Source organism: Pelmatolapia mariae, linkage group LG6, assembly GCF_036321145.2.
Source record: "Pelmatolapia mariae isolate MD_Pm_ZW linkage group LG6, Pm_UMD_F_2, whole genome shotgun sequence".
NCBI lineage: Eukaryota > Metazoa > Chordata > Actinopteri > Cichliformes > Cichlidae > Pelmatolapia > Pelmatolapia mariae.
In genome coordinates, this window is record NC_086232.1 from 8,324,847 (window position 1) to 8,338,767 (window position 13,921).

A 13,921-nucleotide genomic window follows, 5' to 3' on the forward strand; every position below is an offset into this window, starting at 1 on the left:
TATACTACTGCTGGGTTTTTTTTTTTTTTTTTTTTTTTTTTTATATTATTTGCCCATATATTTATATTAGAACTGTTAAATTACTGTGCTTACATTTTATTGTACATGTTGACATATGCACACATTTACTGTTGGTTACTAGATTTTAACCTTGCACTGTTGCACCATTGCATTATTATCCTGACACACACTTCAAACAGGACTGCATCCCCAGTATATTATACGCTTTGCTACTGTTGATTTAGATTGATTTAGATTTAGATTGATTTAGATTTAGTATATGTTGTTTTGTTGATTGTTGTGTATCATCCTGGTACATTGTAGTGAATGCTGTGTGTGTGGTGTTCTTAAGCTGCTGGAACCTTGAATTTCCCCTTGGGGATTAATAAAGTATCTATCTATCTATCTATCTATCTATCTATTCATGCGCTATGGCTAATTATTGGATGGCACTAGAATATATAATAACAGATCACTGTCAAAATACCTCAGCACAGATAGAACTGTATTACTAGTTAAACGTACACATGTACAAGTATTTATTTTGCCAAAACGTTTCCCCTTCAGTGTTCTATGGACTCATAGCGCTGCTACAGATAATTAAACCAGAGCTGATTTTAAAAACTTTGCTCTTTTGAATCTACAAAAGAGCAAAGCATAAAGATAATATGCTTTTAAACATATCATCTTTAAAAGCATATGTTTGCATGGTGTCTGTCCTGTGAGGGCCATATATCTCAAATTAGTCATTAATGAGTTCAGAAAACCAGGCCTGCAACTTGATTTACAAAGATAATTTAAATATATTAAAAATAAAATACTGGCTGCACCTGTAACTGTTAAACTTGCCTGTTTGGTTAAACAGAATATGGCAGGAGTCCCACTGTCTGCTGTCAAGGCTTTCCTTATTCATGTGCTAAAGAGTCCTAAGAATCAACATTGTAACTTATCTATCACGATGACAAGTACCATGTTTATTGCTAATGCTAGCCCTGTTTCCATGCAAAAAGCAGATTGTAACTGATCTCAGAATACTAAAAGCAGAGCCAGTTACATTTTTAACCTCCTGTTAAAAACCAGGGATTTATCCATAATGCCCATGTGCACCCAGCCAGATAAAGCTGCAGGCCACTCAGCTTGAAGTGATTTTTAATCGAATGCAAGTGAAGCTATGAAATTAAGATGTGCTACAGTTTTCAGTGGAATAAGGGGCACGCCCAGTTAACCCTGTTTCCAGAGACAATAGCCAACTGCTGCCACTGTAAAGGTTGAATGTTTATTGTAGGATTTGTATTTTACAGTATAAAGTGCATTGAGACAACTGAAATGAGAGAAATTTTATGATAAAACACTGTTTGAGATTAACAGAGTGAGATCACTTTACTCTGGTGTGTTTAAATAGATTTCTATTTTTATTTTTCACTAGACAAGAACTTGGCTTCTCTAGCCTAAAACTCCAACACTGTTCAGGCCATACACAGGTCGAATGTTATGGAATACTCAATTAACTATTAGTGCTTTATTTTGATCTTGATCAGGAGCAAAGAAGATAAAAGCTGCTGGAGTAACTGCTGCTGTTCTCCTGTCTGTCACATTCCTCCCTGTCTTCCTTTGGATTCGGTGAGCAGATCTGTCACATTAAACTTTTACTTTTCAGTCATTGTGTTGTTCTTTTGTTCATTATCATTTCACTCCTCAGAAAAAAGAGGAATTCCAAGGAATCATCCAAGACTGAAGGCAGAGCAGACAACAAAGAACAGGTGAAAGTAGAAATATAATTGCAGTAAAAAACATCATCATTTACCATTCTAATATAGAAGTGTCACTGAGAAACAATTCTTGTTTTTTCCTTGTCTCCCTACCTATAATGTAATTGCATTTTATCACATGCTAAATTTTTAGCTAAGATCATTTTTTTCTGTGCAGTGTCTCTCTGATCAGGAGGAGCCACAGGAACAGGATGATCTTCAGTATGCCAGCATCCACTTCTCTAAAAACCAGGCAGATCCTCTCTACAGCAACAGCAGTTCAGCCCCACAGACACATGGAGGAACATACAGTCACACTTAAAAACTGAAAACTATTTGAATGAACATAGAGTCCAGGCAACTAATCAGTCTTCTTAGATTGTATCACATCATCTCAACGAGAATAAATGTAACAATCTTTAAGTTGTTGAACTTCATGCAGATCGTACATGATTTAATTACGCTCACCACAGAAACATAAAATCTTTTTTTTTTGTTTTCAAATTACAAGTTCGACTCTTGTTAATATAAAAACCACTTACTTTCAATTTTTTGAGTTTACTGTGTTACACCGCTGTTAAAATAAATTTAAAAGTACAGCCCTGTGGTGAGCAGCTCCTCACATAATACGATGAGCCTCACTAGAAGATTCAAATTAAATATCTGGGAAATACAGTGCCTGCTTTAGCATTCTTCTTCTGTTTTTAAGCTTTTTTTTCCACCATCACAATATAATTTCATGCTGCATACTCAGAATCAACTAATTTATGTCTATGAACCAAAAGTCATTGATGAAGAGGATCCATCCAGACTGCACCCTGCAGTCAACAAGATCTGGTCAACAAAGCCATAATTCCCATTAGCAGAAAGAAGCTGCATCATGGGAGGTTTGGTCTGTTCACTCAGTGAGCATCATAATTTAGCCAGCATGGTGGCTACTGGAGCTAGTTCTCATTTTCACAAACCAAAATAATCTTTTGCTGCTGTTTTTCTTTTCTTATCACTTGTAGAAAAATACACGTATGTAATCAAACATGATTATCATAGTCTGTTTTCTGATGTTTGATATCCTGATGCAGTGGCGGTCCTAGCCTGTTTGGCGCCCCGGGTGAACACTCCCTCTGCGCCCCCCCCCCCCCCCCCCCCCCCCCCCCCCACACACACACACACACACACACATACACACATATAAAACATATTAAGGATTGTACATTAACATAAAACTGTTGTCGGTACCATACTGAATTTCACCAGAGAAACACACACACACACAGACACATACATATGAAGAAAGAGACAGTATGTGTTGTATGCAAACGGCTACCAAACAGCCATCATAATTCGTCATACAATGAGAACAGGACGAATCAACAACTGACAATGACTAATTAATATTAAAATCTGTAACATAATGTATTGTTTGGAGTTTAGTCTGTTACTGTTACTATTTTTACCATTTGCTCTTGGAGCAACTGTAACCCACATTATTTCCTTAGGGATTAATAAAGTATTCTGATTCTGATTGTTTCAGGATGACCTGCCATTATCCAATGACACATCTGCTTACCTGTATCTTTTGCTTGTTTCTCCTCCCCTTCTTTTCTGTTTTTTCTAAACTGAGCACCTGATGGCTTTGAACTTTTCTTGTCCATCTTCCATTGGTTTTAATTTTGCACTCCAGTATGAACACAAATCCCCCAACTCGAGGATCACCACAACATAACCTAACAGACCTACACCTTAGTTCATAGATTCACTTTGTCTAAGGTGTATTCTGGGATTTCACACAACCCAGGATTCAAATCATGAATACATAATGGGCTTGGATTTACATCATTATGAATGAAATGTGCTCTATTTGGAAGCAGCCGGTGTTGTGCCAAAAAGTGATTGTCTGCCAAAAACTGATTTCCAATGTTTCTGTGTATTTCTTACGTGTAATATCTTTACGTATGTTCGTAAATAGACTTCAGTGAACAGGGTTTACAAAGGGGTTACATATAGAATTAAAAAATTATCTGTTTTTCAAGTATCTTTACAACTCTGTGTTATTGTACTTACATTAACTTACATGTATTACATGTATTTACATTAAATAATTCCCCCTAGGGATCAATAAAGTATTCTGATTCTGATTCTGATTATAACCAATCCGGTCCTTTATCCCCACTCAAAATATTTTTACAGAACTATTGTAATATTTGCTGGCATTTCTGCTGTCCTGTTGGCCAGCTTACTCTTACAAAAGACATTTTTAATGTTAATGAGATTTTTTTTTTAACTGCATAAATAAAGGTTATATAAAAGTCACTGGCAAAAACTGATTGCGGCTTCTACCTTGTTACACGAATGTTGTTTGTGGCTCAAGATTACTTTATGTCATCCATAAGGGATGCATTTGACATATGTTTAACATATTATAGCCCAACAAGTTATTTATAGCAGTTTAAATATGAGCAATCAGTTTTTGGCAAATACCGGAAATCAGTTTTTGGCACAACACCGCCCCCCTCCCCTTTCGACAGGTTGTGTGTGAGATATTAAATCATCAAACTGTAAATTATGAATTTTAAAGTGTTAGAGCCTCGTTGTATCGTCTCTCTATATACTGTACTGTATGTAGCGGAGACGACAATAAAGTTTACTTTGACTTCAGCAGCGAGCAGGCGCACAGAGGGCTCTCGCGCTCACTTTTCGCGTATAGAATTTCGAAAAAACATCGGTGCAAATTATAAGTCTGTATGTATAAGTCATAATGTCTGGTGTTTTCATGTTTGTTGTTTTTTTTAAAAAAAAAATATTGTTTTATTTTGCGAGTTGGTTATTAGATGCTGCTCCAGCCGGCCAGAGAATCCCCCGCCGCCCCGCCCTCTCCTCCCTGTGCTGCAAGCAGCAGGCGCACCTCGCAAACGGAGGGCGCCCTTACTCCCAGCAAATGGGCGATAGAAAACCGATCGGTGCCTATGCCATTCCCAATATGCACTGGCTGATGTCTGGGCAGCATGAGTACGAGCAATTTTATTTATTTATTTTTTTTTGTGCCGATGCCCGTGATGCCGCCCCCCACCACGATGCTGCCCCGGGCAACCGCCCGTGTCGCCCGTATCAAAAACCGCTACTGTCCTGATGTATTATTATCATAATCACATTTATTTCATTAAACTGCACAAAGAAATTGACTTTTTTTAAACTATCAACTTTTTTAACAAACAATTAAATAACACCTGATTTTTCAGTAATCTTAACACTTCATCAGAGTGATATAAATGGTTTTTCTATATAAAAATACACAGAAGCAGAAACAATACATTTTGTTTGAAGTAAATATTATAATCAATCATCTTATAGAAGTTATATATGTTGATACACTATGTAGATTATAGGACAAAGAAGCAGTTGTCAAGGACGAGTTCGGTTATATATACACAGATATACATACGTTACAATTACTTTAGTATGATGGGATTTGCATATTAATGTTGTGAACAGGAAGGATGTCTAGTTTCACTGACCTGATTTCCACAATTTGACCACAGCAGAAAGTGATCAAATAAAGTAGAACATTCTGAGTGAAACATCTTCTACTCTTCTGTATTTTCTTCTGCTTATTCAACACACTTTACTAACATGTGGAGCCTGGACATATGATCCTGCATGTTACCTCCATGTAACTCTGGGCTTCTTGTTGATTCAAAGTGCTGCTGTTTTAAAAAGAGGAAGTTTTATTGATGATTGGCTCTGAGATATCCAGGAATGTTCACAGGATTCAAACCATCAATAATCCAGATATTCCCAAATGTGATGGCCAAACCCATGGCCACACTCTAAAGTCGGTAACTCTTGTATTTTCATTTCTTCATTTGAACACAGTAAAACACTTTAGTTTCCAATAACTTTATTGATTGGTTTGGATACATTTGTTCTATTTCTAAGGGCGCACATTTAGTTTACTTATGTATTCATACCACTTCATTACTTTGATTTTTGACTAACCTTTGTCTTTGTGAGTTTAGGGTTTAGTGGTTTTTGATTTTCTTCTTTGGTGTTTAGTTTATTAACAAACCAGACGATACTGCACTGTTTGTTATTTACAATTGTGTTTTGTTTAGTTATCCCTTGTGTGTCACTATGGTCTGATCAGCCATTATATATACCCTTGTGCGTCATTTCATGTTTAGGTCAGTTATGTTTGTTTGGGCAGTCATTAGAGTTGGATATCTCGAGACCGGTCTCGAGACCACTTTTACGTGGTCTTAGTCTTGTCTTGGTCTCTGACGGACTTTTGTCTTGGTCTTGTCTTGGTCTCAACAGACTTTGGTCTCGGGCTTGTCTTGGTCTCGCTGTCTCAGTTTTGCTGTCTCAGATCAACATAGTGGTCGGGAGATTTGGAGTCAACAGTATCCATGACACCCAATGTAACACAAAAGCTTTAGCTCTAAGAGCCGTGCTTAGAGTGCTTTGTAGTGAATCAGAAGAGTCGACTCCCATTGAGCGAGAGCCGGCTCCTCACTTAATTTCCTTTTCACTGCTCAGCTCTCACACAGCGACACACAGTGGCTCGCTATGCTCAAATCCCTCTATATTGTGGCATATTATTATTTTGCCTTTCGCACCCCCCAAACACAACTAAATGCAATAGATTGAGCAGTATGCCAGGTCAGTAAGTTACAGAAATGTCAGCGACTTCGTCTGTCATAAAATTTGCGTTCATAGACCACAAAGAGTTTTCGGTAAATGCAAAAAGAAGCATTCGGCAAAATGCAGATTTTGCAAAGTCTCCTTGACCGATACAGCCGGGACTACTTCAACCTTCACCAGACACCTGGAGTGCAAACACCCTCAAAGGTAAGCTAGCCAGTAGCCATCTTTCCATTTTCAAACTCTTTTGCCTACCTTTCCAACCTCAGATGACCAGGTCATGTTCATGTAATATTGTTATTTATAATGTGTTCTTCAAGCGGTATAAATTATTTAGGGACAGATTTTTTGCAACCGTCTCTGCAGACTTAACTTGTGAAGATTGTAACTAACGTTACATGCTATGTACAGGTAGCTAGCACTAGCACTGGCTATCACCTACTACCTACCTAGTTTTCACTAACTTTAGGTATTTTGGTGAATTCACTGAGCAGAAACATATCGAACCCATTTCAGATAGAGCACTTTAAGAGCTGGTATGGTGTGGTTTGTTGTCGACTTTAATGGGCATATTTATGTGGTTGCTGACTCGCAAGGAAGGACGGGCGTTTCAAGAGTGTCCCTTTAACATTGCTAGGCTAACAGCGGCATTCTCAACAGTGAAGCCCAGATCAGAGCAGTCTATGGCTTTGGTCCAGATAGCACGGATGGCAAAACTGAGTCCTAAAGTTCTAAAATCGAACTTAAGGATCTTTGACTATGACTTTCTTAGATGTTTTCTACTATGTTGCCCTACAAAACCAGTCCAGTGTGTAGGGGCTACTGCAACATGTCATTATTAGACAGTTATTTTGTATTGGTGTAACTTCAGACTTTATTCAGTAGTTCATTTCTTGTCAATACAGCTGTGTCTGATAGCTGACTGACATGAGGAGGCTTAATGCAATATGCAAAGTTAATGCACAGACATTTTGTCTTTTGTAGATTTCATTCAACTGTTTTTCTGTTCTTGTTATTTAAGGTCTTGCAACCCTGAACACCCCAGTATTTTCATTATTACTAGTTGTGCCTAATGATCTATAAATGTGTCACACTGGATTGGAATAGGTTATTTTGTATACAAAGATCTGCCCTCATTGATAGATTTAAAATTACTGTGCTTGTAAGATACAGTAGTTTGTTGTGGTTGAATAGAAACAGATGTTTTACAGATTCCTATTTCCCTGTTTTGTAGGTACTTGGAGTACAAAGCAGGATCTGCAACATCAGTGATAGCGGTCAATCCCACACAGCCTCAATTATCATTGTTTGCTCCAAGCATCCACTTATTTTCCCCAAATTCACCCAGGCAACAGGCCATCACCCAGTCCATCCTCCGGGACCTTATAGTTGGATGCTCTCTCCCCCTGTCTATCGTTGAGAATCCACATTTTAGACACTTCCTGATTGTCCTGCAAATACAGCATATACACACCTGTGTCTAGGACCACCTTGACAGAGAAGCTGATACTTCACCTTGTCACTAAAGTGAAGGGTGACATAATCAAAGCCCTGGAAATCCAGCCAAATGCAGCAATAACAACAGACCTCTGGTCTGACCGGAGGCTTCGATCTTTCCTGGGAGTTACCGCTCATGTTGCCTGCAAGAACAAGGACTCTTACAGTTTACAATCATTTTTGCTTGACTGTAGACGTTTCACAGGGAAGCACTGCGGCGAATGAATCACCTCAGCATTTGACAACATAGTTGAGGAGTATGGCATTGGCCATAAAATAAGCTACATTCTGACGGATAATCCATCCAATATGAAGCGGGCCTTTAAAGTCAGGATGCCAGAAGTAGAGCACCCTGAAGGTGACAGCAGGGATGACCTCGATGATGAAACAATGTAGGAGAATGCAGAAGATTCTGATCCATGGTCAACGGCTGAACATCTTTCTTGCTTCACCCGCTCGCTGCAACTCGTAATCAGTGATGGGATGAAAGAGGTAAAGGCAATAGCTAGAGCCAAAGCCAGCAAGTTTACAACCCTGCGGCACAGCAGTAGTAAACACAAAGACTTGTTTGAGGCACACTTTGGCTCCAATAAGTCCATCCCAGCAGCAAACAACATCCGCTGGAATAGCACCTACAGACAGTTAAAGGCTCTGATCAGACTTGACCACAGGGCCATCACTGAAATGTGCAGCGATACAGAGAATTTAGTGTTTTCAGCGTGAGAATGGGCTCAGCTGAAAGGCCTTTGTGCTTGGCTTGAGCCTTTTTCGGAGGCAACAGACCTTACAGAAGGTGATCATCAGGTGACTATTAGCATGGTGGTTCCTCGACTTGAAGAATCATCTTATAAAGATGGAAGTGCAAATGCCCCAGGTCGTAACTATAGTCAGGGCACTGAAAAGACCCTTAGAGAGACGGTTCTCTGGAATTTTCAGGCAGATTTGCATGGATGAAGAGGATCCAGAGGAACCGTTTAGCCACCTGATCTACTTCCTTGCCACCATGCTCGACCCCCAGTTTGGACTGACCTGCGTAGATTTGGATGTCCAAAATGGTGAAACCGGACCAGCACTGAAGAGGTTCAGAGATTACCTTAAAAAGTCATTAACAGGTGGCTGTATAATAATAATTATTTATTGTTATTGTTGCACTTATTATCACTGTCTTTGGTTTTATAAGCATCCTGTCTAATCCTGTGTGTGTGTGTGTGTGTGTGTGTGTGTGTGTGCGTGTGTGTGCGTATGAGTGTGTGTGTGTGTGCGTGCGTGCGCACCCTTTTCCAGACCTTTTGATCGCAGAGGTAGACAGAGATGCACCTGCAGCACCAACAAAAGAAGACACAGAATTATCGGATAGTGACTCAGCACCACCCCCAAAACAATGTCTTCTTTCACGCTACAAGGCATTTAGGTTGCAATGCAGCACAAGCCACAACTCGAGCACTGATGCACAAATAAGCAAGCACCTAGACAGCATAAATGACTGTGACTGTGATGCACTCACCTTTTGGTCAAAAAACAAAGAGCGTTTCCCCAGTCTACACACTGTTGCCTTGAAGGTCCTCTCTGTCCCTGCCTCTTTTGCCCCAGTTGGGAGAGTTTTTAGTAGAGGAGGCATTCTAATGAGACCCCACCGCGCACGGCTAGGCTATAAGTTGTTGCAATCTTTAGTTTTCTTGAAGTGCAATCAATCACTGTTTTAAAATGTGAACTGTTTTCTCTCCCTCCTCTCTGAGCTCTGTGAGCTATGCTGTTTGTTCATTATATATTTTTTGTTCATAATATTTGTTCATAAGATATCTGTTATTTGTTCATAATGTCTGTGTTCTATTGTTCCTGCCCTACTGAACAATTGGCAGTGTGTTGTAATCTCATGCCACTGAAGACATCAAGATGTCAGAATCTTTTAAGCACTTGTTCTTATTCTTATTAATGCACAATTTATATTGGTATGTAATATTTGTAGTTTGCATTTGATTAATGTGAGGTGTGCACATGTCTTTATATTGTTTGATTACAGAATTTTACTTAAAATGATGTTGTTTGACTAAATAAATGTGACCATTGACTTTTAAATAACATCTGCATATCACTTTGTGTTGACGGGCCTAATCCATTTCAGGGAAGTTGATATCATACAGTATAATTTGGCTAGTGCTACTACAATGGGACATGATGCAATTTCAAGTTTATAATCTTCAATTTGATGTTACAATTTTATCTATATATAAAGTGTAACTGAAACCAGTTACATATTTCCCATTCTTTAGACAGTTGTTGGAGGTGTTCGCTGTTTTGTCAGATGACTTTGTGGGGCCAGTCAGTACTGCCATGTCAGTCCTCAACAGCACACAAAAGTTAGGTGTTTTTTTTGGTCTCGGTCTCGGTCTCGTCTCGACTTGGTCTTGTCTTGGTCTCGGTTTAGGCGGTCTTGACTACAAGTCTCGCAGTCATTTGGTTTGTTAAGTTTGCTGTCTTTGCCTGAGTTCAGTTTTGTTTCTTTGACCTCTTTTATGAGCTCAACATTTATTACTTTTGTAAATATGATTTTTTGGGGGGTTAAGTAAATGAAAACCATATTTTTCTAATAATTCCTGGGACTCCTCCTGTTTTTCAACTCGGTCCCTCACACCAAACAAACGAGCATTTTGTGTAAAGTATATTAAAAATGTAGCCTAATAAACATTAAAGATCTATGCAGTATATTATTATATATAATAATATAACTTATATTATTTTTTTACATAATGATAATATTAAAAACTCACCTCTCATCATGATTGATGTCTCAATCAGAGACATTATTCTATGTTTTCCAACACATTCAAGACATTCTTGTTTGATAAATTTCCAACAGTTTAGGTTCAAACATATTTTACATTTTTGTCATCACCTGCATTTTGAGAAAAGAAATCTATAATTGTTTAGAAAACTTAGCAGTGTGCCAGATTTCCTGTTGAGGCTCCACTTCTCACTGTGTGTTTATATAAAGTCTTGTACATTTAACAAATTTTGTGCTCTAAAAATCCAACCAGTTTGTAAATATGTTCATGTTTCCTCCTCCAGATGCTTCTTCTCCAAAGCTTCCCTCTGTGTCAGTGAGTCCTTCTGCTGAGATAGTGGAGGGGGCCTCTCACCCTGTGATTGTTAGGATATTTTTAAAAAGGGGATTAAAAAAATAAGGAAAATGTTATAACAGAAAGTCATTTTTAGCTGTTTAGACCATCTTTGCCTACTTATGCCGACAAACAATGTTTGGTTGGGGTGTAACGGAATACATGTACCAGCATAACGTATTTAAAATACAAAATATGAGTAACTGTATTCCGTTTAAAAAGGTGTTATTATAAATACAGTCACTTTGTTGAAATTAAAGGGATTACACGGCGGTCTTTTCCTGTGTCAGGCTGTCCCCTCTCTATTTCTGGTAATTCCATGCCGATGGAAACCCAAACAAAACACGCATTAAGAGGCTCTAATGCCGGGGTCTCAATCTCGGGGCCCATGTCACCTTTACTTGCGACCCACATAATTTATGTGTTTTTTGCCACACACTCGCACTCTCCTCCTTAAAGCTGTCTCACTCACTGACTGAGGGGTAGTGATGTGATCCTGAAATGTTGATACTTCCAATACCAGCGTTTCATGTTGCAGGATCAATTCCCATATGAAAATATCAATATCTAATTTGATTACATTTGATTTTATCGTAAAAATGACATACAGAGAAAATTAAACTCAAACTACAATCGCCTTCCGCCTCTCATTCATGTGCGTGCTACGGCTCCGCATGAACCTGAGCCAGTGAGAAACCCGAGGCACTTTAGACCACAAAACATGCAATCTTGACTTTGTTCACAGATCATAACTGCATTTACGTTTAACATAGAAATTATGCTTTGTGCAATGTATGTGTGAAAACAGTTAAATACTGTGGCAACACGACAAACCTTGTTAAAAAAAATGGGGAGCCGCTCTCACTTGATGGGAGTTGGCTCTTCTTATTCACAACAAAGCATCGGCTTTTAGAGCCAATGCTTTCACGCATGACACATCACTATTTTCTTCATATCAGGGCCTCCTCTCCAGTGCTCAAACAGCTTCCTTTTAGGTCCTTTCACAGCTGATTGGCCCCTCAGGACACACCCATGCCTCAACAGGTGCCGGCTATTAGCCAATTTGTCCCATGCCCAGCCAGTCCACAGTTTATTAAAACAATGTTTTATATATATATATATTTTTTTTTTTTTAAAGTGAAAACATGCAATAAAAACAATAAAATCATGCAAATAAAACTATACTCACAAATGAACACTAAAATTAGAATAAAACCAATTATGATAGATAAATATAAATTTCCACTGTGTGACAAACACATGAAGACATTAAATGGCTATCAAACATATCAAAGCTGAACTCATTTCCTGTCCATCTGCATAGAGCAAGAAACTGCTCTGGTTCTCACACCAAGAAATACAAAATTAGTGACACATCTGGTTTCTGTTTATTTTCAGTTGGCTCATCTGCATATGAGTGCTGTGAACAGGAAGGAAGCTGGTATTTTATAATAGTTGGATTTCTTTCTTGTACTTGGAGAGCACAGCAGAAAGGTATCTCAGTAAAACAGTTCCAATGATCATTTTGAATCAAAACTCTGGTTCAATCCTGAATGTAGGTGACACTGGTAAAATCCTTCACTCCCTGAGGATGTCAGAGGACTTTTAGTCATGTTCAGGTCACTGAAAAGAGAAGATGGATCTCTGAGAGTCACTGACCAAAGAGAACCATGGAAAACTGATATCCACCACAGCAGTGTGGATTTTGAAAAAAGGGAACCTTACAGGAAGGTTGGAGTCTTTAAATACTTGTCCACACTGACCATTTGTTGAAACTGCTTCTTATGTTAAACAAAATTTCCTGTTTTTCATGATTTTCAGAGTATTATTTTAAATCAGAGAAATTTGTTTGCTTTTTTAAAAATCAACCATCCATAAAATGTTTTTCTATCTTTTTCTTTGAGTTTCTGTTGTTTCAGTTTCCCCCAGTGGTGAGACTTTAGTGTTGCTGCTTCAGTACTGAGGACTCCACTGTCTGCATCCATCATCCCACCAATGCTCTTTGCACTGATCCACTTCAGTGCCACAGAAGAATCAGTTCATACAAGTTAAAGAAAAAGAGCACATGCTGAGAACAACATTATCTTTATTATTCATTGAACGAGTGAAGATAATCAAAGTGGATTAATAGCAGGTTTTAACTTCTGTGTTTACTTGCATTTGTCCTACTGTGAACAGGAAGGAAGCTGTTATATTTAAACACTTCCTTTATCTGCCTGCAGACCACAGCAAAAGAAATCTTTAGACAACGTCCTTCACATTTGTAAGTAGAACTGTTCTTTGATGGGTCTGATTCCTGGATACATTATTTACCTGCTGACATGTTTTATTGTCTCTGAAGTCACACAGACAGATGAGAGGAGCAGCTATGAGATTAAATACAGCAGTGAGAGGATTTGTTGTCGTCGTTCTCTCTGTGTCAGGTACTGTGTGTCGACATTTACATTCACTGTTGTAAAAGACAAATGTAGCAAAGTTGAATTAAGTCTTTAAAATCAGGCTTAAAATCAGAACAGAGTGCAAAGAATTAGGATTAAAAACGTTGGTTTTGTGAAAAATCAACATTTTTCTGGATGCTGTGGGTCCAAATTCCAGGTTATGGATTTTTCTATTTTTATTTATTTATTTTTTATTTTGACCAAACGTTTCTATAGACTAAACATTACTTTTAAGAAGGTTGAAATGGAAACAACATGTATTTTTGCCAACTACATGTAATAAATGACCAGACATCTGTGAACATGGAAACAATTTTAGTTTTACTTGTTTTTCTGTCATGACCTGTATACATGTAAACATGTTTCACTTGTTTCTAATGTGTCTTTATATTCCTCTTTCTGTCAATCTATAAAACACTCTGTGTTTATATTAAATTACTGTACAAATAAATCTGTATGTCCTCTGTATGTTGGTATCTACAGT

At 38.2% G+C, this 13,921-nt stretch overlaps 1 protein-coding gene across 1 annotated transcript in view; it reads left to right on the forward strand.

Moving 5' to 3' along the window:
- The window catches only part of LOC134628857 (B-cell receptor CD22-like), a 28,568-nt gene extending 19,962 nt beyond the window's left edge, over window positions 1–8,606 (forward strand). The window contains exons 8-9 of the mRNA XM_063475643.1: window positions 8,119–8,275; window positions 8,360–8,606. Coding sequence (XP_063331713.1) covers window positions 8,119–8,275; window positions 8,360–8,606 — 404 coding nt within the window. The remainder of the gene's footprint in view (window positions 1–8,118; window positions 8,276–8,359) is intronic.
- The last annotated feature ends 5,315 nt before the right edge of the window (window positions 8,607–13,921 follow it).